This window comes from Solanum verrucosum, unplaced genomic scaffold, assembly GCF_900185275.1.
Source record: "Solanum verrucosum unplaced genomic scaffold, falcon-dt-bn FXZP01000058.1, whole genome shotgun sequence".
Classification (NCBI taxonomy): Eukaryota; Viridiplantae; Streptophyta; class Magnoliopsida; order Solanales; family Solanaceae; genus Solanum; species Solanum verrucosum.
Window position 1 is genome coordinate 2594901 of NW_026020303.1, and position 25370 is coordinate 2620270.

General features: G+C 38.1%; 2 protein-coding genes across 3 annotated transcripts in view; one reads left to right on the forward strand and one right to left on the reverse strand.

The window, feature by feature from the left end:
• The window catches only part of LOC125835020 (ATP-citrate synthase alpha chain protein 2), an 877357-nt gene that overhangs the window by 528921 nt on the left and 323066 nt on the right, over positions 1 to 25370 (reverse strand). The window lies entirely within an intron of this gene.
• Positions 409 to 24210, forward strand: LOC125835019 (AP-1 complex subunit mu-2). The gene is made up of 11 exons (XM_049514159.1): positions 409 to 740; positions 1425 to 1565; positions 9256 to 9318; positions 9418 to 9594; positions 9665 to 9768; positions 21656 to 21763; positions 22133 to 22229; positions 22325 to 22422; positions 22554 to 22695; positions 22799 to 22921; positions 23902 to 24210. The coding sequence occupies exons 1-11, from the start codon at positions 612 to 614 to the stop codon at positions 23998 to 24000; spliced, it is 1281 nt and encodes a 426-aa protein (XP_049370116.1). The 5' UTR covers positions 409 to 611; the 3' UTR covers positions 24001 to 24210.

Below are 25370 nucleotides of genomic sequence, written 5' to 3' on the forward strand. Positions count from 1 at the left end.
AATACTTTTAAATTATGAACATTTTTATTATGACTTATTAATTTACAATATTTATTTAATGCAATTTCATAAATATTTTTTTATTGAATATTTTAGTGTCATTACTCATATTATATTTTGTGTTATTTTCTTAAGAGACATCTTAGATAGTTTGTTTTGATAGGACTAAATAAATATTTGAAACAAAAGTTATTTTTGTAGGAATACTTTACGGAAACCCCCCAAAATATGAAAAATATGAAGTTGAAACCCCAAATTTTATTAATTTAGTTTAATTTAAATATTAAAATATTTAATAAAAATAATTTAATTTGATATTTGAAAAATTCGAATAGCCTGACAGATGACACAATTGGGCCTTATGTCCCCCAAGGAGGTCCATAGACTGAGATGTGAAAAACATACTAATAACTTAATCGGAGCTACATTTGGATAGCAAAGCAAACAAATGCAATGAATAATGTGAAAAATTGAGTTAGCTGATTGGAAAATCCATCTGAAACTATAGTGCCTTCAATCATAACAAATTACAAAATCAATTCTCAATCACCTCTAGATCTCATCGGAGATCGCTATATTCGCCGATTCTGATTCGCGATCTGCTTCATCACATGGCAGGGGCGGCATCGGCGCTGTTCCTCCTTGACATCAAAGGCAGAGTACTGGTTTGGCGTGATTTCCGTGGAGATGTCTCCTCCGTCCAGGCCGAACGATTCTTCACCAAGCTCCTTGAGAAAGAGGTTTTCTCTTGCTCTTTTTTGTCTTATCTCCAGATTTATTTGTCAAAATGTGTGCACATTTCGACTACGATCAGAAGACAGATCTAGAATGTACAAGACTCAGTTTGTTCGGAATTGTAACTCGATTTAGAAGCAAATGCCACTGCTCGCTTGAAGCAGTATCTTCACTTCTCTTAATTTATATTGCCAATTTTATTTAACTTGGAAATGCAAGTTTGCCTCCGAGACTAGAGTTGTGCAAATTAATACTTTTACTGGAGATGCTGCATTTTAAAGCTAAATAGACTTTATCTAAGTTAATGTCTTTAGTGGGAATGCTGCATTTTAATGCTAAATAGAGTAAACAGGAATGAAAGACCGTTTTATAAGTGGTTTAGCACGTTTGAAATCTTGTAGTTTGGTAAATATGTTCGTTGAGGCTTCAATCTGAGTTATTATGCATGAATGAATTTCCATTGGTTAGGATGCCTCTTTTCTAAATGATGAAAATGTTGTGAAAAGAGAATCAAGTTAGGAAGTTATAGTTGAGTTGATACAGATTTCAATAGTTTCTTCGCATTCTGCAGGTTTATATTGATCTTCGTTTTGTTTCTTTCGTAGACAGCTGACTATGAACACTTAGTTGGAGAAGATAGAGTTTACTTTTTCTGACTAATTTAAGTGCTAAACTTTGATCACTTGCAGGGTGACCCTCAAGATCCTGTTGCATATGATAATGGCGTGACATATATGTTTATACAGCACAATAATGTATACCTCATGACCGCATCAAGGCAGAATTGTAATGCTGCTAGTATTCTTCTGTTTCTACACCGTGTTGTTGATGTAAGTGACATTGACATTTGCTTACTTCACCTGATTTAGTACAATTTCTATGCATGCAAGTAATTCAATCACCAGATCTAAACTTCTAGTCCATAAAGCTTTATTGTGAAGAAGAGAGAAGAAATTTTTTTAATCATCTGTGCCAAAATGAACTACCTTGCACTAATACATTGACAAAGCCTATTAAACTGCTCTTCTAACCCCCCCCCCCCCCCAACTAACCAACTGTCACCAAAATTTGGCGTTGTGAAGGCACCTTGGTACTTGAAACTACCCAGGTCATCCAAAAGAGAGGTATTGTAGTATGAAGAGACAATAGATAGTAACAAAAACAATGGATAGTAGCAGAATAGTACTACAACAATTTAATACTATGATCAAACAACACGGAACTACAGATAGTAACATCAGTCGAAGAACAAAAAACTACAAGAGTAGTATTACAACTATTAGTAAGGGCAACAAGACAATGCACTCCTACCTACTAGTATGGATGCACTACTACTCCCTCTGTATCATTTTATGTGGCACTGTTTGACTTGGCATGGTGTTTAAGGAAAAAAGAAAGATGTTAGGATTCTTAGAGAAGGATTGAGTCACAGGACGATGAACAGGGAAATCAAATTCAACTGCCTTTGATTTTCCCTTGCTTTTGTTCGAATTCCTAGATCAACCTATTTTTGTAGATGAATTTAGCTCATCAAAGGGAAGCTGAAACCTTAGAGTTCAATGGAAGAGAGAACTGCTATCTCTTGTTTCTGATTAAAATCTGCGTACTTCTTATTCCTCAAATCCTCCTTTAAATAGGAGTCTTCTTACAGTAATAGGAAGTCTTATGGAACTAGGAAACATAAATCATATTCTAAACTAATAAGAAAACTACTAACAATATAATTAAATTCTTCCTATTCTAGAATAATAATAAACTACTAGCGTTATAATTAAATCAAGTTATTTGGTTCTCTGTCGCACATATTTCTTGCCCACAAATGCGTCCACAACATTACCCCCCTCATGTTGAAAGAGCTGTCCTCAAGCTCGAACGATGGATAAGCCTGCTTAAAACAATCTACATCCTCCCAGGTCGCTTCATCCTCTGTCAAACCCGACCATTGTATAAGAATCTCCTCTGTACCTTGGTTTAAACGAGCTTTCATGACAGCAGCAGGCAAAGGAACTACTCGGCCGTCCTCTAATGCTGGTAGCTCTGTAATAGGTGGGAGTTGGTCACCTTTGAATGCCTTCAAAAGGGAAACATGAAAAACGTTATGAAGTCGACTGTCATTTGGGAAATCGAACTCATATGCAACCTGTCCAATTCGCCGTAAGATTGAAAATGGACCATAAAATTTGGGGGACAATTTATTGTGAATACTTAGCCGCATGGAGCGCTGCCTGCAAGGATGTAAACAAAGCCATACAAGTGACCCTGGAGCAAATTCGACGTCACGATGGCCCTTATCATAATATTCCTTCATTCGTTGTTGTGCTGCTTGTAACCAAATTCGGATATCACCCAAGATGTGATCACATTCTAGCAATGCACGTTCAACAGCTTCTACTCGAGTGGTCCCAGGCACATATGAAAGCAAACGAGGTGGGTCACGACCATAAACAACCTTGAAGGGTGTGGTTTGCAATGCCGAATGAAAAGATGTGTTATAACAAAATTCTGCCCATGGGACCCAAGCAACCCACTTTCGAGGACAAGTACCAACAAAGCAGCGAAGATACATTTCAACAGTAGGGTTAACGACCTCTGTTTGCCCATCTGTTTGTGGGTGGTAAGCAGATGAGAATTGTAGTTTAATACCTTCAAGCGAAAAAGTTCCTTCCAAAAAGTGCTAGTAAAAACCACATCTCTATCACAAGTAATAGTTTCAAGTATCCCATGCATGCAAGCGAACAATCTACTCAAAAAATACATGAGCCACACGAGCAGTTGTGTATGGGTGAGCCAATGGTATGAAATGAGCATATTTTGAGAACCAATCCACTATTACAAACAAGCCTGACTTCCCCCAAGACTTGGGCAAGCCATCAATAAAATCCATGGAGATGTTTGACCAGATCTGAGTTGGGAAGCTGGAGAGGTTGAAACAATCCTGCGGGACTTAAATGTTCAGATTTATTGCGTTGACACACCGGGCAAGCAACGACATATGCAAGAATGTTCGTTTTCATACCTTTCCAGTAGAAATCTCCACGAATTCGGTGTAACGTTTTTTGTGTTCCTTCATGGGCACTATCATGATAAGCAGAAAGTACAGTAGGTAGCAAAGGAGAATTCTGTAAAAGGTAGATGCGGCCTTTAAACAAAAGCAACTCATCCTGAACTTGCCAGTCCGAATCCAAATCTCCCACCTTGACTTTATCATACAACCCTAACAATTCTGATGATCCTGTAAGCTCCTCCCGGATGGTGTCCAGTAATGTGCTACGAGGGGAGCTAATAGCATTCAAAGAAGGGTCCTCATGTGTCATTCTAGATATCCGCAGTTTTATTGAGACAACCAACCCGATACTCCATTGTAAAATCGTAACCCATGAGTTTACTCAACCAATGTTGTTGAGGTGGTGTAGTTAGCCGTTGTTCTAGCAAGTATTTTAGGCTGTAATGATCTGTTCGGATAAGAAAAGGGCGCCCCCACAAGTATGGCCGCCAATGTTGTACTGCCTTTGCAAGGCCAATCAACTCCCTCTCATATGCAGCTAATTTTTGGTGACGAGCTGCTAATTGTCGGCTAAAAAAGGCTACGGGCAGACCTTCCTGTTGCAAAACAGCCCCTATACCACCTACAGAAGCATCACATTCTATAATGAAATTCATAGTAAAATCGGGCAACCCGAGTACGGGAGCAGAGGATAAGGCTTGCTGAAGCTTTTGGAATGCATCTAGGGTCAAATCGCTCCACTGGAAGGAGTTTTTCTTGAGTAGACTAGTCAGAGGTGCTGCCAGTTGCCCATAGTCACGAATAAATTTGCGGTAGTAACCTGTCAATCCCAAAAACCCACGAAGAGGTGCAATTGATTGCGGTTGAGGCCAATTTAAAATTGCTTGTACTTTGCTCCTATCTACCTCCACACCTGTAACTGAAATAATATGCCCCAAATATGTGACTTGAGTTGTACCAAAGCAAAATTTGGATTGTTTCAAATATAATCGGTGTGCGCGCAATAACAAAAATACCTTTGGCACGTGAACCAAATGGTCCTCCCAACAACTGCTATAAATTAGGATATCATCAAAGAAAACCAACACAAAGTGGTGTAAGAACTCATGAAAGACCTCATTCATCAAAGCTTGGAAAGTAGATGGGGCATCAGTGAGTCCAAACGGCATGACAAGGAACTCAAAGTGCCCGTGATGAGTTCGAAAGGTTGTCTTTTCCACATCTACAAGAGACATGCAGACTTGATGGTATCCAGATCGCAAATCTAGTTTAGTAAAGTACTTAACCCCATGTAACTCATCTAGTAACTCGTCCACTACTGGAATTGGGAACTTGTCGTTGATTGTTTTGGCATTCAGTTCACGGTAATCAATACAAAGGCGCCAAGACCCATCTTTCTTAGATACCAATAACACAGGTGAAGAAAAAGGGGACTTGCTTGGTCGTATCAATCCTTGTTGCAACATCTGATTACATTGCTTCTTAATCTCATCCTTTTGCCGATGAGGGTATCGATAAGGACGAACAACTACAGGAGCTGTTCCGGGCAGCAAACTAATGCGGTGGTCACATTGTCTCAATGGTGGTAAACTCTTAGGTTCCTGGAACATACCATCGAACTCGGTCAAAAGGCATTCCAATCGCTGCTCATCAGTAATTGCATTTCCTAGCAGATGCAAAGCCTTTCCACAATACCCTTGTTGTCCCTAAAACAAAAGTAATTTCCCTTCCACCGAAAAACTCATAGTAAGTGCTGCAAAGTCCCAAAGTATAGGACCCAAAGATTGTAACCACTTCACTCCCAAAACAATATCAAATCCACCCAAGGGAATAACATAAAGGTCTACAATAAAGCTATGTTCACCAATAGAAATTGTTACCCCTGTGCAGACCCCCAAGCATTGAACTTTCTCTCCATTAGCAAAGGAGATTCTGATGTTGTGCAAGGAAAAAACATCAAGGAGTAATCGACTAGCAGCTGTAGAACTTATAAAATTGTGGGTACTTCCAGAATCAATAAGACTAAGCATGTGATGTCTGTTAATGAGTGCAGGCAATTGCATAGTTTGTTGCGCCTTTGACCTGTAATTGCATGTGAAGAAATTTTTGGCTAGTCATCCGACACTTTCGGAATTGCGTCATCAACTGAATCATCCAATTCCAACCAGAAAAGCCGTTTACACCGGTGAGTGGCTGAATATTGTTCGCGACAATTATAGCATAATCCCTTAGCTCTTCTCTCCGCCATTTCTACACGAGTTAATCGCTTGAAAAAAAGGGTTTGGTTGCTAGTTTTGGATATTCGTCGAGGTAGATGAGCCAACTAGACCAGTATTAGACTTTGCTGAGTTCACTATGCGGCCATGACTTGTCCAAGACTACTGCCATGCAGCTTTGCGAGTGTTACTGACTCTTTGCTATTGCTGTTTTTGCTCTAAAGCCCTGGCTATACTCAAAGCCGTCGATAAGTCAGGTGGTTTGAGCAATTGTATGTCCAATTTGATTGAATCATCCAACCCTGCCATAAATATACCCACGTGCAAGTGTTCTGGAATAAGCTCATCAGCCCTAGCCAACTTTTCTTGAAACTGATGTTGATAAATTTCAACTGAACCAGTTTGTCAAAGTGTGACTAGTTCACCCACCGGGTTGCTGCTTTCAAGAGGTCCAAATCGCTGGAAACATCGTTTCTGAAAATCTTCCCAACTCATTGGACCCTTTTCTCGTTTAAGCTGATAATACCATAATTGTGCTTCTCCTAACAAGTGAAACCCAACGACTCCAACCTTTTCTGCATCAGCTGTATGTTGATTTTCAAAAAATTGTTCACAACGATGTGCCCAAATTAATGGGTTGTTGGTGCCATCATAAGTAGGAAAATCCTTCCTTGCATACCTTGGTATTGTCAAATTGGAATTTCCACTAATTTGATGATTCTGATTAGCCGGTTGAATATGCAGCGTATTACCTCTATGAGCCGGATTTGTTGATCTACCTGCTGTCGGAGCACTACTGGTCTCTGCCCCATGGACTGTTAGTTTTGTAGAGCCAATTCCCAAGCTAGAAAATTGTTCTTGAATAGCTTGGACAATTTTTTCACCGAGACGTTCCATCGCTGCAAGTTTAGAGTCCATTAGTGTTTCTGTTATCACACGTTCTTCTTGAAACTTGGAATTGATCTCATCATCCATTGTGTTAGGCTCTGGTACCAAATTGTTAGGATTCTTAGAGAAGGATCGAGTCACAGGATGATGAACAGGGAAATCAAATTCAACTGCCTTTGATTTTCCCTTGCTTTTGTTCGAATTCCTAGATTGACCTATTTTTGTATATGAATTCAGCTCATCAAAGGAAAGTTGAAACCTTAGAGTTCAATAGAAGAGAGAACTCCTATCTCTTGTTTCTGATTAAAATCTGCGTACTTCTTATTCCTCAAATCCTCCTTTAAATAGGAGTCTTCTTACAGTAATAGGAAGTCTTATGGAACTAGGAAACATAAATCATATTCTAAACTAATAAGAAAACTACTAACAATATAATTAAATTCTAGAATAATAATAAACTACTAGCGTTATAATTAAATCAAGTTATTTGGCTCTCTGTCACACATATGTTTTGCCCACAAATGCGTCCACAACAAAAGACTTTAGAAACTTGTGGTGTAAAACAATCCTTAGATATTTATGTGGTGGTAAATCATTTCATTAAGGATAAAGTAAAAAAGAAATTTGAAAGTTAAATTGTTTCTAATAATAGTATTTTTGGATGGACTAACAAGGAACACATAAAATGGAACGGAGGGAGTACTTATTAACCCTTCTGCCCTAATTCACGTCCTTCACACCTTTCTATCCATGGTCATGTTCTCGGTATGCTGCAATTGTCCTTCACACCATTCTATCCATGGTCATGTTCTCGGTATGCTGCAATTGCACCATGTCTTGTCTAATCGCCTTTCTCTAATATTTCTTCGGTTTACCTCTACCTTTCTTGAATCCATCCATAGACAACCTCTCACACCTCTGCACTGGGGTAATCATGCATCTCCTCATCACATGGCCGAACCATCTCAACCTCGCTTCCCACATCTTGTCTACCACCGAAGTCACTCCCACCTTATCTCAGATATTCTCAGTTTTAATTCTATCTCTCCTAGTATACTCACACATCTATCGCAACATCCTCATCTCTGCCACTTTTATCTTTTGAATGTGAGAGTTCTTGATTGGCCAACACCTTGCCCCATACAACATAGTTGGTCTAATCACCACTCTATAAAATTTGCTTTTAAGTTTAGGTGACACCTTCTTATCACATTGGACTTCGGATTCAAACCTCCATTTCATCCCCTGCACCAATATGGTGAGTGACATCCTCCTCAACCTCTCTATTTCCCTGGATAATAAACCCAAGATACTTGAAACTTTGTCTCTTATGGATGACCTATGTATCAAGCCTCACTTCCACGTCAGCTACATGTGTCACATCAGTGAACTTGCATCCCAAGTGTTCAGTCTTGGTTTTGCCGAACCTAAACCCTTTAGATATTGTCTCCACACCTCCAACTTAGCATTAGCTCTATTGTGAGTCTCTTCTTTCAAAACTACATCATCCACAAATAACATACACCATGACACCTCACCTTGACTCAATATATCCATCACCAAGGCAGGTAAAAACGGTCTAAGGGTTGATCCCTAGTGCAACCCCATCAAAACAAGAAAGTGATCCAAGTCTCTTCTCACTGTCCTTACTTGAGTCTTAGCTCCATCGTACATGTTCTTAATTGACCTAGGTCCTAGTGTACGACATAGGTACACATCTAGCCTCCAAGCACCTCCATAGAACCTCCTTGGGAACCTCCATGTGTAAGTCCTTCCTCTCCCTATACTGCTCCACACTCTCCTTACGAGATGAATGACTTTTGTAGTCTGAGTGTCCTAGCATAAATCTGAACTGGTTCTCGGAAATAGTCGCAACCCTCATCTCCACCACCCTTTCCGAAACCTTCATAGTGTGGCTTAGCAACTTGATGCCCTATAGTTGCAATTTTGAAAGCTACCATTGTTCTTGTACAATAGAACCATCATACTCCATCTGCATGCTTCAGGCATCTTTGTCGTCTTAAAAATGAAATTAAACAACTCAGTCAATTTGTATGCATGAAGTAAATTGAATCATCAGATTTGAACTTCTGGTAAATGAAGCTTTACAAAGAAGAGAAGAGAAGAGATTTTTATTATCCGAGCCATAATGAATTACCTCACACTAATACATTTATAGAGCCTATGTAAGTGTTCTTCTGAGTTCTAACCACCTCCCTGACCAACACCCATGCCAGTCACATGACCCTTTTAACTATCTTTAACAAATCAACTATCGCTATACAGAAGATATCTACTTAATATAATTGCATTTAAAAACATGTGCTCTAGTATGCTGGTTTGAGATGATGAATTTATTTGTTGAGTAGTTGGGGAGAATTATTCATTTGCTTTTATTTGGTTTGCTGGCAGGTCTTTAAGCATTACTTTGAAGAGCTAGAAGAGGAATCCCTACGAGATAATTTTGTTGTAGTGGTACAAGGGACATTTTCTTTCTTTTTGAGAAAAAAAGTATGTGGCCGGAAAAGAATCATTAAGTACTGGCTGTGACTGGAATTATGTTGTCTTGTGCAGTATGAATTACTTGATGAAATGATGGACTTTGGTTATCCTCAATATACTGAAGCAAAAATTCTCAGTGAGTTTATAAAAACTGATGCATATAGAATGGAGGTTACACAAAGGCCTCCAATGGCAGTTACAAATGCTGTGTCCTGGCGCAGTGAAGGGATCCAATACAAGAAGAATGAAGTAAGTTTTATGTTTTATTTAATAGACAGCTTCTTTTAGTGGCCTATATTTAATTTTGTTTTTCTTTCAGGTATTTTTGGATGTTGTGGAGAGTGTTAATATACTTGTTAATAGCAATGGACAAATAGTGAGGTCAGATGTTGTCGGTGCATTGAAGATGCGGACATACTTGAGGTTTGCACTTCTCCTAGATATAGCTGTATTTATGTATGTATGTGTCACTCTTTGCATATTCGTACTTGTATCCGTAAAAGTGAAATGTCAGTGTATGATTCCCTAGCATGAGTGGGTGATAAATATCTATTTCATGTCTATAGGTGGTAAAGGATTTTTGACTTTATCCTTGTCATGGTAATAAAAAAATCAGATTTGCATTCAATCTTTATCCAAGCGAGCCCCAAAAAGTTCTATCATCAATTGCTTACTTTTCTCCCTAAGAATCACCCCAAAAAAATCAAGTTTCGTACTGGCTTCTTCTCGCCATCATAACCTGCAGTGTTCTAGGGTGTATTCGGCATGGAGAATGTTTTGGAATTTTCTCATGTTTGGTTGGCCAACTTTTTTAGAAAACATTTTCTCTTGGAAAACAAGTTCCTTAAAATTGAAAAATTGGTGAGGCTGTAGTCTGGACTATCAATACTATTAAGGTGGAAGCACTGGTTTTAAAAGAACTTTTGCACTGTTTTTTCTTGAAATGGCAAGTGTTGTTGATTTCCTATAAGACAAATAGCACTAAGATAGTGTTGAGATTACATCCGAATTCTGAGCAAGAAAGGGTAGGGGAGAAAAATTTGCGTTAAAATAATAATGAAAACCCCAGGGAAGAACTGAAGTATACAAAAGTTTCTATCACCTAATGTTACCTTCTCTCTCAAAAAAAAGTTTCTATCATCTGTAGCAGGGGTTCAACATCATCTATCTACTCCAATTTACAACAAAAAGAAATCAAAAGTAGATAGTCCATTTTGGTCTTCAGAATGGAGTTGTTGCAGACTTCAAAACATTTATTGTTCCTTTCTCTCCTAATGCACCACCAAATATGGGCAGGTATAGTTTTCCGTGCCTTCTTCAATCTCTTAAATAGGTACTTTTTATGCCAATGGAACATCAAATCAGAGTTCGACACTGGCATGACCTATTCAAGGCCTAAATAATATAGAACATCTACCATATCTGTAAAGTGAATGAACAGTGAAGGAAATGATGGTTACTAGATTCTTCTTCCTTTCCACACAAATAACATCTATTTACTAGTTGGATGCCCCTCCTTTGTAGATTATCTTGGAATGAAGCAGCTTCTCTTTTCACTAACCACACAAAGCACATTACTTGCACTGGTGCTTTGGAGTTCCACACCTGCTTCCATGGGCCATGTGTGTATTGGTTCCTGATAAGCAAAGAGTAACGGGACTTCACTGTGAAACGACCATGTCGTTGCCCCTTCCATTTCAATCTATCCTCACTGTTGTTAAGCTTTTTAAATGAAGTTAGAAGACCAACAACTTCTACAGAACTCTCCTTTTCCCTTTCATTTGGATTCCCTCTTAGAAGTATGTTCCAGTTCTCTCCTTCTTTTCTTTGTGCTTCAGTGAGGTTTGTATCTCGTGCTATACTAAAACAGATAGGAAATTGATCTTTGAGAGGGGAATGCCGAATCTTGGTGTCCTTCCAGAAAGATACTTTACTGCCATTGCCCACTTTGATACCAATGTTAGCAGAGAAAGCAGGCCATAGATCCCTGATATTTCTCCAGATACCTACTCCTTGTGGTGGACATCCCATATTAGAGGACCATTCATTCAGGAGGTCATATTTCTCTGTTGTACTTTTCCTCCAGAAAGAAGTACCTTCAAAGTTGAATCTCCATAGACATTTCATTAAGAGACTTATATTCTGCACCCTTAAATTCTTGATACCTAGTCCTCCTCTCTTTCTTCAGAATCACAATGTCCCACCTGACCAAGGTTAAGGTCTTGCTTGCCTTATTAACTTGCTGAAAGAAATCTCTTCTCAATCTGTCTAACCTTTTCTCCACCTTCAGAGGCATTGAAAACCAAAACATAGCCATAGCGTAAGTGGGCATGAAATCCAAATCACTTTTAATTAGAATCAAGTGACCTCCAAAAGAAAGGTATTGATTCTTCCAATCAGAGAGAGCCTTTAATTCACACCTCTCAGTCACACATTGCCAAATAGAATATGATTTAAGTTTTACCCCTAAAGGTAAGCCCAAATAAATAGTAGGAAGGCTATCAGTATTGCAGCCCAAAACTGTTGCTAGAACCTGTAAATTCTAAACTTGAGTAACTGGGAGAAGTTTACTTTTCGACCAATTGATGTGCAACCTGATACAACTTTAAAGACTTTCAGGATCAATCTCATGTAATTAAGTTGCCTCACCTCAAAAGATTATGGTATTATCAGCATATAAAAGATGTGAGAGAGACAGGTAGTTGTGTGACCCACTGCTTACTTTGAGACCTCTGATCCAACTCTGGTTTACAGGAAAGTTAAGCAATTTGCTTATGTGAAGCATCACCAGCAAGAACAAAAATGGAAAAAATTGGATCACCTTGCCCAGTACCCTTTTGAGTAGTAAAGCCATTCTGTGGAGATCCATTAATGAGAACTTAGGATCTGACTGTGCTGATGCAGTACCAAATCCCCATTTTTGTTCTTGCTAGCAAATAAACTCTGTGGAGAGCCATTAATGAGAACTGAGAATCTGATTGTGCTGATATAGTACCAAATCCATTGTGCCGCTTCCTATCAAACCCCATGTCTTTAAGTATGTCTAAAAGGAAACCCCAATTACAGGATTGTATACCTTCTCAATGTCGAGCTACCACATGATAACTTTATTTTTCTCCCTTTGTGTGGAATCAATGCATTCATTGCAATAAGTGCCGCATCCATAATCTGTCTCCCTTTCAAAAAGGCCATCTGAGAGTTGGAAATTAGCTTTGGCACAATTCTTTTCAACCTTTCTGTGAGCAATTTTCAGTTTTTTTTTGGACATAATGAAATTAGGAATTAAATAAGATTAAATGCTCCCAGGCACGATGTCCGAGGTTTTCATCTGAGGTCCCTTTTGGGCCCTGGATTCCCATTCCGGTGGACTTCTTCCATCGGAATTCTCTCTCCTATCTATCAACCTTTCTTCTTCTATTCATCTCCTCCTCATCATTGGTAGCGATATCATCTATTTTGCGGTAGGTTTTAAATCTTATGACATTACAAGGAAGATCTCAAGGGCTGAGATTTGGTATGAATGGGTGGAAAGAGGCCGAAACATGATGACTAGGGCGAGTTTCAGCCAGAAAACGATGGAGTGGATAGTTCACCTTTTGAAGGAAGCATCGAAAACGAAAGTAAACTCGGTGAAGAGATGGAAAAATCACGACCATTATTCTGAAATTTTCTGCTCAAGAAATTTTAACAGATTTGGTCGCTATTTTAGTATCATTAATTTGCAAGGAAAGAAGAAAAAAATTATTATTGTTCCAGAATGGTCATTTAATTCAGGGTGGTTGGATATTGCTACTAAGATAACCAACTTCATTAATATCAAAACCACAAGGACAGTCAAGCTTTTACATCGTACGACGGAGGAAGGGCTCCTTTATGCAGAGGCTGTCAAGAATAATAAATGGTCAACCAGAGAGATGAATGATGCTGGGGTAAACAGGAAAGGAAATTCCTTATTTATTTCGGAAGATGCTAGGAAAACACAAAATGAACTTCTAGATAGGAGCGTGGTAGGCAGCCTATCAGAGGAGATCTCGAATGTCCATCTTGCTGAGATCCGTCGTTGGGCAAATAGTTCCTGGAAACAACACCATGGTATTTACATATATGAGATGGGACGCAACCAATTTCTCTTTGAGTTCCCAACCAAGACAACAGCAGACCATGTGGTGAAGGGAGAATGGTTCTGGAAATCTCACAAATTCCATCTAGACTGGTGGACGCCATGCTCAAACTCCATCGAGGAAAGCCTGAAGGAAGTTTGGATCAGACTGGTAGGCCTTCCACTCCAGTTTTGGTCCCAAAAGATCCTTCGGGAGATCGGAAATCTGTGCGGTGGATGGATACAAACAGAAGAGGAAACAGAGCTCCGAAACCACCTAAAATGGGCTAGAATAAAGGTAAGAGGGGATGAAGAATCAGTCCCAAAGACGGTGGAACTGATACACGATGGATCTATCTTCAAGGTCCAAATTTGGATTGAAGCTCCGGCGAGGTTGGTGAATAGTGGACAAAGGGGGAAGAAGGGTATTACCCAGCAGTCTATGAAGAAACCCTACTTTATAGAGGGTAGGGGGGGGTTTGAGTGCACTGAGGTGATGGGGCACGTGGGCACTTCAAAGTCGCAGGAAAATTTGAATTTTACAGATGGGCAAACGTACCAGAGGTCACGTGAAAGGGATGAGGGTCTTGATACACGTGTGATAGCACGTGCAGGCAATTTAAATGAGAAGAGGGAATTTTTGGGCTGGGGAAATTTGGGCCATGATCCAGTGGCCCAAATCGGTTTTAAAGAAGGGGAGGGGAAAAATGCAAAAGGCCCAGTAGACCCTTTTATAGATGAAATAATAGCAAATCAGTGGCAAGAAGCGCAGGCCTCTCAACATATTAGAGGAGAAAATATTTTTGACACTTCATCAGGAGACTTACAAAGCGAGGGAGAAGAGTTGGATCAAGAGCTCCAGGATGCAACTCAGAGGGATGATGATGCTATGTCAATCATTCAGATGGACAGTAGATTAGAGATCGACATTTATGCAGAACAAGGAAACAAAGAACTTGGAGCTGTGAATGTTGAGGAAGCCACTCCATTAAATTACACCGAGTTACCAGAGAACTTCAAACCAACATCGGACTCTACAATTCCTTTATGGGTCCGACAGAACATCATTAATCTGGGAAAAGAATTTGGGATTCACTTTAATGGGTGTGAGGAAATCGCAGAGGAACTGTTCATGAAGATAGATGGGAAAAGGCAAAGAACCGGTGAAGAAGCAAAGGCTCTAATGTTGATGACACCAAAATCAAAAGTCTCAAAGGAACTAAAAAACCTGGAAGTGGGAACAAATTTTTTTAGCTATGGCACAAGAAGTAGGGGGGGATGCAACATCGTGCAGTCTCATGAAGATTAACATAGTTTCATGGAATGTGAAGGGACTAAATGATGCCAGGAAAAGGCTGGTGATCAAAAGTCTCATACACAATTGGAAGGCAGATGTATTTTGTTTTCAGGAAACTAAATTGCAAGGGGATATAAACAACTTAGTGAGAGATTTATGGGCCAACAGATGGGTAAAACATGCTCAATTAGAGGCAAGCGGTACTAGAGGGGGAGTCATTCTAATGTGGGACAGCAGAGTTTGGGAGGGGGAAGTATGTGAAACAAGTGCATATTGTATTACGTGCAAATTCACCGGCAAATCTCTGGACTTCAGCTGGCACATGTCTGGAGTTTATGCCCCTAATAACAGAGAAGAGAGAGAGGAAGTCTGGTGGGAATTGTGCTCGGTGAGAGGTCTTTTTTCAGGACCTTGGGTGGTTGGGGGGGACTTCAATACAGTCAGATTCCCTTCAGAGAAACGAAATTGTACCAGATTTAATAAGGCCATGACAGACTTCACAGATTTTATCGAAGATGCAGAGCTACTTGACATCCAGCTAGCGGGAGATGTTTTTACATGGAAGAAAGGAGAAGGCCATGATCCTGCAACCAGGCTGGATAGATTCCTGATCTCTGAGGAATGGGAGAACACTTTTAAGAACATCAAACAATCGACATTACAAAGGGTCATTTCAGATCATTGCCCTCTGATATTGGAATGTGGTAATTGGGAGAGACCAAACTCCTATTTCAAGTTTGAGAATTGGTGGCTTCAAACAGAAAATTTTAAGGAAATGGTGAAGACTTGGTGGGATTCCAGGAATTTTAGGGGAAAACCTAACTTTATCCTGGCAAGTAAATTAAAATACTTGAAGGATAAACTCAAAGAGTGGAGCAGAACAAGACAGGGAAACTTGGGACTACAGAAACAGAGCATCCTTAATCAACTGGCTGACCTAGAGAGGATACAAGACCAAAGACAACACACAGATGATGAATCCTATTTAAGAGCAGTTCTCACCGTTGAATTTGAAGATAATGCAAAGAGAGAGGAAGTAGCTTGGAGACAAAGATCCAGAGCTTTGTGGTTAAAAGAGGGGGACAGGAACACTAAGTTCTTTCATAGAACTGCAAACAGCCACAGGAGATACAACAACATAGATAAGATTTCTGTTAATGGAGTGTGCACGCAAGAACCAGCAATAATCAAAGAAGAAATCTTAAACTTTTATCAGAATCTTTACACTGAGACAGAGAGGTGGAGACCTCAGTTCATTGCTAGAAATGGCAAGATGATTAGTGAAGGGGACAATATCATGTTGCAGAGTCAGTTTACAGGGGATGAAATAAAGGATTGTGTCATGGCATGTGCTGGGGACAAAGCTCCAGGCCCTGATGGGTACACTATGGCTTTCTTCATTACATGTTGGGAGGTAGTTAAAAAAGAGGTAGTTGCAGCTGTCCAAAATTTCCATGATCATGGTATTTTTGAAAGAAGTTTTAATGCTACCTTCATAGCATTGATTCCAAAAAAGATAGGGGCTAAGGAGTTGACGGATTTTAGACCTATTAGTCTAATAGGGAGCATATATAAGATCATTTCAAAAGTTTTAACCGAAAGACTTAAGAAAGTGGTCTATAATCTGGTGGATGCCCAACAAATGGCCTTCATAAAAGGTAGGCAGATCATGGATGCAATTTTGATAGCAAATGAATGTGTGGAGGAGAGAAAGAACAGTAAGGTGCCAGGCATTTTATGCAAATTGGATATTGAAAAAGCCTACGACCACCTGCATTGGGGCTTCCTCTGGAAGTCTTTGGAAAACATGGGCTTTGGAGGAAAATGGCTAAAATGGATTAAGTTTTGCACTACAACTGTGAAGTTCTCTATTTTGATAAATGGTGCCCCCTCTGGTTTTTTCTCATCAGAGAGAGGACTGAGACAAGGAGATCCTTTATCTCCTTTCCTCTTTATCCTGGCGATGGAGGGCCTAAATGACATGCTCAGAACTTCCCAAACAAGAGGATGGATAAGAGGATTCAATGCTAATATGAATAACAGACAAGGTTTGGCCATCTCCCACTTACAGTATGCTGATGACACATTGATATTTTGTGATGCAGACAGCTCTCAACTAAAGTACTTGAGAGTAATTCTGATCCTTTTTGAAGCCATCTCAGGCCTACACATCAATTGGAGAAAGAGCTTCATCTTTCCTGTCAATGAGGTGCCTAGGATAAACATGCTTGCAAATATTCTAGGGGGGAAGATAGGGGATCTCCCCACAACATACCTTGGCATGCCTTTGGGTGACAAGAGCAGGTCAAAAGGTATCTGGAACAACATTCTAGAAAAGTGTGAGAAGAAGCTGGTGAACTGGAAGAGTCAATATTTGTCCTTGGGAGGAAGAGTCACACTCATCAACAGTGTGCTAGATGCTCTACCCACATATATGATGTCTGTTTTCCATATGCCTGCAAATGTGATTGATAGAATGGATGCAATTAGGAGGAATTTTTTGTGGCAAGGAAATTGTGATCCTAATAATCATAAATTCCATCTAGTGAAGTGGGATCAAGTCATTCTCAGCAAAAAGGAAGGAGGTTTGGGGATAAGGAATCTGAAAATCCAGAATCAAAGCTTACTTATGAAGTGGTTATGGAGATTTGCCTCACAAGAACATGCTCTCTGGAAGGAAACAATAAAGGCTAGGTTTGGTATGGAGAATTTGTGGATCACCAACCTGTCCACACAACCCTATGGATCTGGAGTATGGAGATCCATTAGAAATTTATGGATCAAATTTTTTAACAAATGCAAAATCAAGGTAAGGAATGGTGGAAGGACTTTGTTCTGGGAAGACAAATGGGTGGATCAGGTGACTTTGAGAAATAGGTTCCCTATTTTGTTCAACATGAGCCTTCAAAAAGAGGCTACAATCAGAGAAATGAGAGATAATCAAGGGTGGGATCTAAGGTTTAGAAGACATCTAAATGATTGGGAGGTCAATAAAATAGTTGAGCTACTCAACATTCTAGGGCAGTATAAAGATCTAAACACAGATGAGGACAATCTATTTTGGAATCCAGATGAGCAAGGCAGATTTTCAGTTGGCTCGGCTTATAGAAGCTCACAAAGACCTGATACTCATATAGGTGGATGGCCTTGGAAGATGATTTGGAAAGTCAAGATACCACTCAAGATAGCATGCTTCACTTGGCTGTTAGCCAATCAGGCTGCACTCACTCAACACAACCTCATGAAAAGAGGCATGCAAATCTGTTCCAGGTGTTGGTTTTGTGAATGTGAGGTCGAGACAATAAATCATCTCTTTCTACATTGTAGAGAGGTTGCGAAGTTGTGGCAGATTTTCATCAACTTAAGGGGCATCAGTTGGACTATGCCAAGGAACATCAAAGAAGCTCTAGCTTGCTGGAACAGAGATGGGAATCAGTCAGGACACAGGGAGAGATGGAAGATTGTCCCTGCCTGCATTTGGTGGTCTATATGGATGGAGAGGAACCAGAGATGTTTTAAAAACAAGAGCTGCTCTATGCAGAATTTGAAGTTGAATTGCATGGTTCTTTTCTTTTTTTGGTGTAAACATGAATATCCTCAAGATGCAGAGGATATTCCTAGTATTTTAGAGTTCTTATGACCTCCATAGGAGTTCTTTTCTTTTAGCAACTTTTGGATGTAAGTATTACTAGAATACTCCTTATGTATTCTTTGTTTATAATACAAGTTACCTTTCTCAACAAATGAAGGCAACTATCCACCAATCATTTCTTGAAAGCCTTCTTTCTCGTGCCACCGATTTTCAAATTTGAAGTACATATTGTTCCTTCCCATTTCCCTCATTGTAAAAGTGAGGTGTATAATCAGAAATAATTTTTGGCAAGGTTAGCTGCTTCATAGAATTAAACAACTGTTCTCTCTTAATTGTATTTAGCTTATATAATTGTTAAAGTAAACTTCAATCAAAGAAAATTCCTATCATTACTATAGGTGGAAAAAGTGAGAACTTTGGAGCTGATTTTGAGCTTAGAACATCAGCTGGGGACAGTGAAAACAGGTAGGTACAGTTAATGTTATAAGGTGCAGAGCAACTGTACATGTATAGCCAACATATATGACTGCCAACCGACTTTTGGCCATTAATGTGTTAGATGGAGTATAATTTTCTTAACACAAAGGGTAGCGACTGCGGGTTTCCCTTGTCACAAAAAATAAAATAAAAAATTCTTAACACAAAGGGCTTGACCCTGTTGTATATAAGATTGATGATTGTAAGAACTCTGTTACCTATAGGGACATTTGTAGTGGTTCTCGTTTATGACATTATACGTCAGAAGTGTTAACTTCAGTAAGAGTTGAGATTGGTGCCCCTTTTCTGAAGATTAAAACAGTTTGTTCAGAAACCAAGATAAAGCCTTAAACCTCTGGGATGTTTCTAAATATAGTGTCCTGTCTGATCTTAAATATTTTTTATATGCTTTGAACTATTTCTAGCAGCGTGAAAATGTTCTATACTGATTATGATTCTGTCATCACTAAGGTCGTATTTACATGTATGTTGCAACCTTGTTCTCTGAGCCTTCCACTTGAGATTTACACAGTTGAGTTAATGGAGTTCTTTCTTGCTGCATTTCCTCATATTTCTAATGAGCTGCCTCAATAGTAGCATCACTAGTGCATGTCTATGAAAACATCTAGGATTTAAATGTTGACTCAAGGACTGCATACCTTTTGATCTCTGTCACACCCCTTTTTGCGTACAGGCGGTGAGAGATTTTCCAATTTAAGTGACGGTATTGATTTAGAAATTATTTTATATTTTTCAGAGTCGCCACTTGGAATTGAATTATGGTGTTCCAAGTCACATTTTTGTTTAATCCCTAATCAAAAGGAAATGACTCTTTGTTTGGTCTGCGAACCAGAAAATTAGGTAAGGAATTCTGTTGACTGAGGGGAAGGTATTAGACATCCCTCGAGTCTCGTAGTTCTAGCACGGTCACTTTTATTGACTTATACTTATCTTGATACACTTTTGGATAATTTGTATCTATATGCCAAAATTTGCTTATTTTTTAATTGTTGAATTATTATTAGTCTTAAACCGGATGCATAACTGCATTCTCGATCTTGACATTTGGAGACATAACAGTCTTCCCCTCTCGAGTTCATCACACTTAATAATTTCAATTTACACCTCTTGGTTTGAATTAAAAGAAATTACTAAAACAACTTGGACAAGGTGCGTCACTGCATCCTTGAGTTTCTTTTAAGTGTTCCAAAGAAAGATGTGTAATCACATTCTTAATTGAAACCGACCTTTGAAACGGGTCATATATTTTAATATTTTACCTATTACTAGACTACTTAAGCATTTTATTAGTGATTAAATTATATTTTTACTATTTGTTCATGAATAATATTTAAATAATAAAAGTCTAAAATCTTAAACAAATAGAAAATTATTTCATATTCAAATTCGATATAGATGCATTTACATTTTTAGTATTCTTACAAGCTATGACAAAAGACATAAAAAAAATGCAACTCTTCATCTCTTAATTTTTCTAAAATAAATAGTTTTTAATTTTAGATAAATTTGACTAAACAAACTATTAGAATAATTCTTTGAGGCATTTAGCTGAATATAAAAAGCACTTAATTGATAGTAGCATATTGTACAAGATGGAAGATAACATAGACTAAAATAATGGGTAAGTATTTCAATATTATAGCATCAAAGTTCAACACACACAAATTTAAGCAACTTCATAACATTCGAATCAAATCTTATATAATCATGAAAATCAAATTATACAATAAAAATTAAATGGTACCTTTTGTGAGAATCAATTCACGAAAAGAAAATAATATGAATAAGGAACCACGAAAGCAAGTGTCAAACTCAACCTTTGTTTGTGTAGTGTGAAAGAAAAATAAATGTTTGTTTTTTGTACGTATGTTGGTTTGGGTGGGTGTGTGTTGATTGTATTGTGTATATATATACACTATATATGTGTTGTAGTATTGGAAGTGGGGGGAATGGGTTTTTTCTTTTTTCTTCTTTTTTTTCATGGTACGTGTTGTGTGTTTTTCCTTTGCTGATTTTGTTTTTCTTTTTCTTCTCTGTATTGCTGATAGTTGTGTGCGTATGTATTCAATGTGTTTTAGTATATAGGTGTGTAGTGTGTGATTTTCTGATGGTTTGTGTGGGGGTGTTTAGTGGTGTGAGTGGGTAGTGGGATAGGTGTAAAGCTTAGTTGCGTGGACTCTTCACTTTTGATGCCGCACCCGTCTTGGATTCTTCAAAAATACACTACTTTTGGCGAATCCGACACGCACCCCTTGGCATTTTGAAGAGTCCGAGCAACATAGGGTGTAAGTGGGGTTGAAAGGTGAAGTGGGGTAGTGTGGGTAGTTTAGGTTATTATTATTTTTAGCTTAAATATATATATATATATATAAACCATAACAATAAAAATATTAATTAATTATTTTGAATTAATAAAATATAAGAAAAGTCAAATAGCTAGTCTAAAAATATAATTAAGAAACACTAGCTTATTTATTAAATCTAAATTAAAAGAAAATAGATAGTTTTTTTTTTGTTAATTTCAAATCTTTTTAAAATAAACTTACTAAAATAAGGTAAAAGTCAACATATTTAATTTAGATTTTTATAAAATATTTAAGCTTTAGAAATGGTGTAAGACCTTAAGTTCGGTCAAAAATTGCGTGTCTACAATCTCCCATAAGGTTTTCATTAGTTTAAATGCAATCCAATTCCTGCTAAATGTAAACCAGTTGCAAATGGCACCACGTCAGTTTTCTTTAGTCTCAATTTTGAGATCTTATTCTTTACCCAGCCGTTTAATCAAGTGGTACTGGTCTGAAGCCATAATGTTTTTCTCTTGCAGTGGTATGCCGGAGTGTAAGCTTGGTCTGAATGATAGAGTATTGCTGGAAGCACAAGGACGTAATGCTAAGGGGAAGGCTATTGATCTAGATGATATCAAGTTTCATCAGTATGTGATTCAACTATATCTTTTGTTGTGTGTTATAACATCTTTTTGCATATATTCTTTATGCAAGAATTGGCCCAATGTGGGTGTGGGAGTAGGGGGACAAATCATGATATTTTGGGAAATGTAGTATAATCTTTTAAAACTTCCGATAGAGTAAGCAAGTGGGGGGAGAGTGGGTGGTACTCAGTTTTTAATTGGAAAATCCTTGCTGCCCTTTTTAAAATGAAAAAATCTGAAGGCTTTTCTATAATATAACTTGACCACGTTCAAGTTGTAACCCATTTCTCTCCCACTCAACCAATCTCCCTTCCCCCTCACTTACATCCTATTCCGCCCGTCTCTCATTCTATAACTTCTACTTTAACTTAGGTGTGTGCGTTTGGCCCGATTTGAGAATGATCGTACTATATCATTCATACCTCCTGATGGGGCTTTCGAAGTTATGACCTACAGACTCAGTACACAGGTACAATAATGTTTTGGTGCTCTCTATCTGACTGAAATCTTTTTAGTCCCTTCATTGATCCAATAGGTTAAAACGTGAGTACTACTTACTCTCAGGTAAAGCCTCTTGTGTGGGTAGAAGCCCAAGCGGAAAGACATTCTAAGAGCCGTGTGGAAATTCTGGTTAAAGCACGAAGCCAGTTCAAGGAGAGAAGGTATGTCCATTTGTACTATGCTACACACCTAATTGTAGCTGCATCATTTAATCTGTAGGAGCTTGGATGACATGCATTATGATATTACAATGTGTTGCTGGTTAAGTTTTGAGTTTATTTGACAATTTCAGCACTGCAACTAACGTTGAAATTGAGTTGCCCGTTCCAACTGATGCAACTAATCCAGATGTTCGTACATCAATGGGATCATCTACTTATGCACCTGAAAAGGATGCATTGATTTGGAAGATAAAATCTTTTCCAGGTGGTAAGGTAAGCGTGCGCTTAGTCATAGCTGAAGGTTTAACTCAGTTATTTTTTGCCGTTTGTTCTCTCACTGAGATCTCTTTTATGCTAATTCTTATTTCGTTTTCAGGAATATATGTTGAGAGCAGAGTTTAAACTTCCCAGCATTACAGCAGAAGAAGCAGTTCCTGAAAGAAAAGCTCCTATACGTGTGAAATTTGAGATACCATATTTTACAGTTTCGGGTATACAGGTGAGTCCTAAATAGCTGTAGTTCAGTTGGATTATTCAGTATTTTCTTTTTGTCAAATTCCTACAACACTCTAGTTATACATGTCCACATTTAGTCCATCGTATTGAGAAACCATTATGAGTCGAGGATTCAATGCATTAAGAGAAAATTAATTTAGACATTAACTACTAATTTCTACCTGCCGGAAAAAATAAAAATAAAGAACTGAAAAAGCTAATACAATTAAATTAATAAACTGGAAAAATAAGAACAAGAAGAGTCGGCTGAAGAAGAAAACAATAAGAGGGAAAAAAGGGGAAAAAGCTGAAAAAACTGAAAAAGAGTAAAGAGTAGGAGAAGCCAAAGAGTAACAAGCTGAAGAAAAAAAAAATGGAGGATGTGAGTTCAGCAGCACAGGGAAGAAAGACACAAAGAATGGGGAAAAAAATCCCGCAGGAGGACACCTTCACCAACTCAGCAGAAAAGGGCCAAATAATTCCACTTTGAAATAGTTCAAGGGGTCATAGGTTGCCCGCAAAGTTGAAGTGTTCTTTGGGATTAACTGGACAAGTCCAGGGGAAAAAGTGTATTATCCCTATTTATTATCCTTGAGAGGGAGCATGGTTTGGAGGCAGGTAGTAGTACAAGTTGATAAGCTGAGGAACTCTAAATGAGTTTTGATAAAGTGACGTATGAGGTGATGAAGTCAACAGAACCAACTTAAATGTGTAGGCCTGATTGTCCCCGCATCCTAAAGAAGAGAACCAAACAAGTCTTTGTGAGTCTTAACTCTTGAACTTAGTATTGAACATTTCTGTCTAATCTTGTTCTTCTGGTTGGTGATGGAAAACGTGATACGATATCATGCCTTTTATGACCTTTATTGTGGGCTTAGTTTGGCGAACTTACCGCATCGACAGCCTAAATGTAATTTTGTTTTTTAGCTGGTACCGCTTATTTGCAAAAGTTGTGACCAATGTGGATCCTCTAATGCATGCTAGGTTCGCTACTTGAAGATAATTGAAAAAAGTGGTTATCAGGCTCTTCCTTGGGTGCGATATATTACCATGGCTGGTGAATATGAGTTGAGACTTACGTAAAACCACACCGAGATGATGATCCAATCCAATTAAGTTTGCCCGAGGCTCGAATAAGTCACCAGTTCCAATGCTTTGAGCTGCTTTGCAGGAGATGAACTGGTTTAGCTCATAGATTTGAAGCAAATTGTTTTGTTGTGCCAATTTTTGTTATTTATTTGACTTTATTGCTTGTATGCTACATTTTCTTGTATAAAGATGTCTGCTGATTAAGTTCATGTTCCATATACTGTTTAAAAAAAACGGCTTCAATGCTGCATATTTGCTTAAACCCAAGAGTCACGACTGCTGGTGCATGCTGGTCGTTTGTATGGTTTTTTCTGTTTTCCCGAGATGGATTATGATGATGGCTGTAATAACTAGGTAATTTGTGAAATGGAAGACGTATTTGGTACACCCACGCAAAAATCTATTAAAATATTAGAGCTGTCAATATGGGCTAGGCCCGTTGGTCAGTCTGGCCTAACCCATGATATGATAGGGTTGGACTACGATTTTTGGATCCCATTTAAGAAAAGGGCTTTTTAGTCCGGCCTGAATAAGCATGTCGATTTGTGGGGCTTGAGAAAATATGGATAGGGCCGGCCCGTGGGCCAAATAAAAATTAATTAAAAAATAAAAATAAAATTTCTGTAATATTTCCTTAAAATTACAGGATTCTACACTCAAAATCCGTTTAAAGTTTGAAATATTACAATTTTAAATACAAATTTCCCAATTATGTTTATAAAATATGTACTACATAAAATAAAATTCCTAAAATTTCTAGCGAATTACTACATAGGCCATAACCTATGGAATATTATCATAGTTTTTGTGTTTTATTATGATCATTGAAAAACAATTAAGTTAATATTTCTATTTAGATATTTATGTTTTTACTTAAAATCAAACTTAATAAATATTAGGGATAATGGTTTGAAAAATATCCCAACTTTGGTCGGATTTGCTGTTGCAATACTAAACTTTCATGATGACCTATTACCTCCCTAGACTATTTAATAACGTATTTTAAATATACATATTTGCCCACGTGGACATAAAAAATAATGCAAAATTATAAATAGTAATGTGTCCACGTGGGCACATATATACCTTTAAAATACACTATTAAATAGTTCAGTGGGGTAAAAATACGGTATTAAATAGTCTAGGGAGGTAATAGGTCCTTGTGAAAGTTTAGTATCGCAACAGCAAATCCGACCAAAGTTGAGGTATTTTTCAGACCCTTATCCCCCCTAAATATTATATAGATTTTTATTTGTGTATTTGATTAACAAGTAGTAACACTAGTCGATATTATATTCACTATTTCCCTTTTCACACTTCTTTAAATAACATGTGGTATAACTAACTGATGGATCACCTTTTTG

What these genes read in the sequence shown, in the direction of transcription:
- LOC125835019 (XM_049514159.1), top strand. Translation starts at nt 612, where the DNA reads ATGGCAGGGGCGGCATCGGCGCTGTTCCTCCTTGACATCAAAGGCAGA. An exon ending in TTCTACACCGTGTTGTTGAT is followed by an intron (nt 1,566 to 9,255) that starts GTAAGTGACATT and finishes GTTTGCTGGCAG; the next exon opens with GTCTTTAAGCATTACTTTGA. An exon ending in TTACAGTTTCGGGTATACAG is followed by an intron (nt 22,922 to 23,901) that starts GTGAGTCCTAAA and finishes AATGCATGCTAG; the next exon opens with GTTCGCTACTTGAAGATAAT.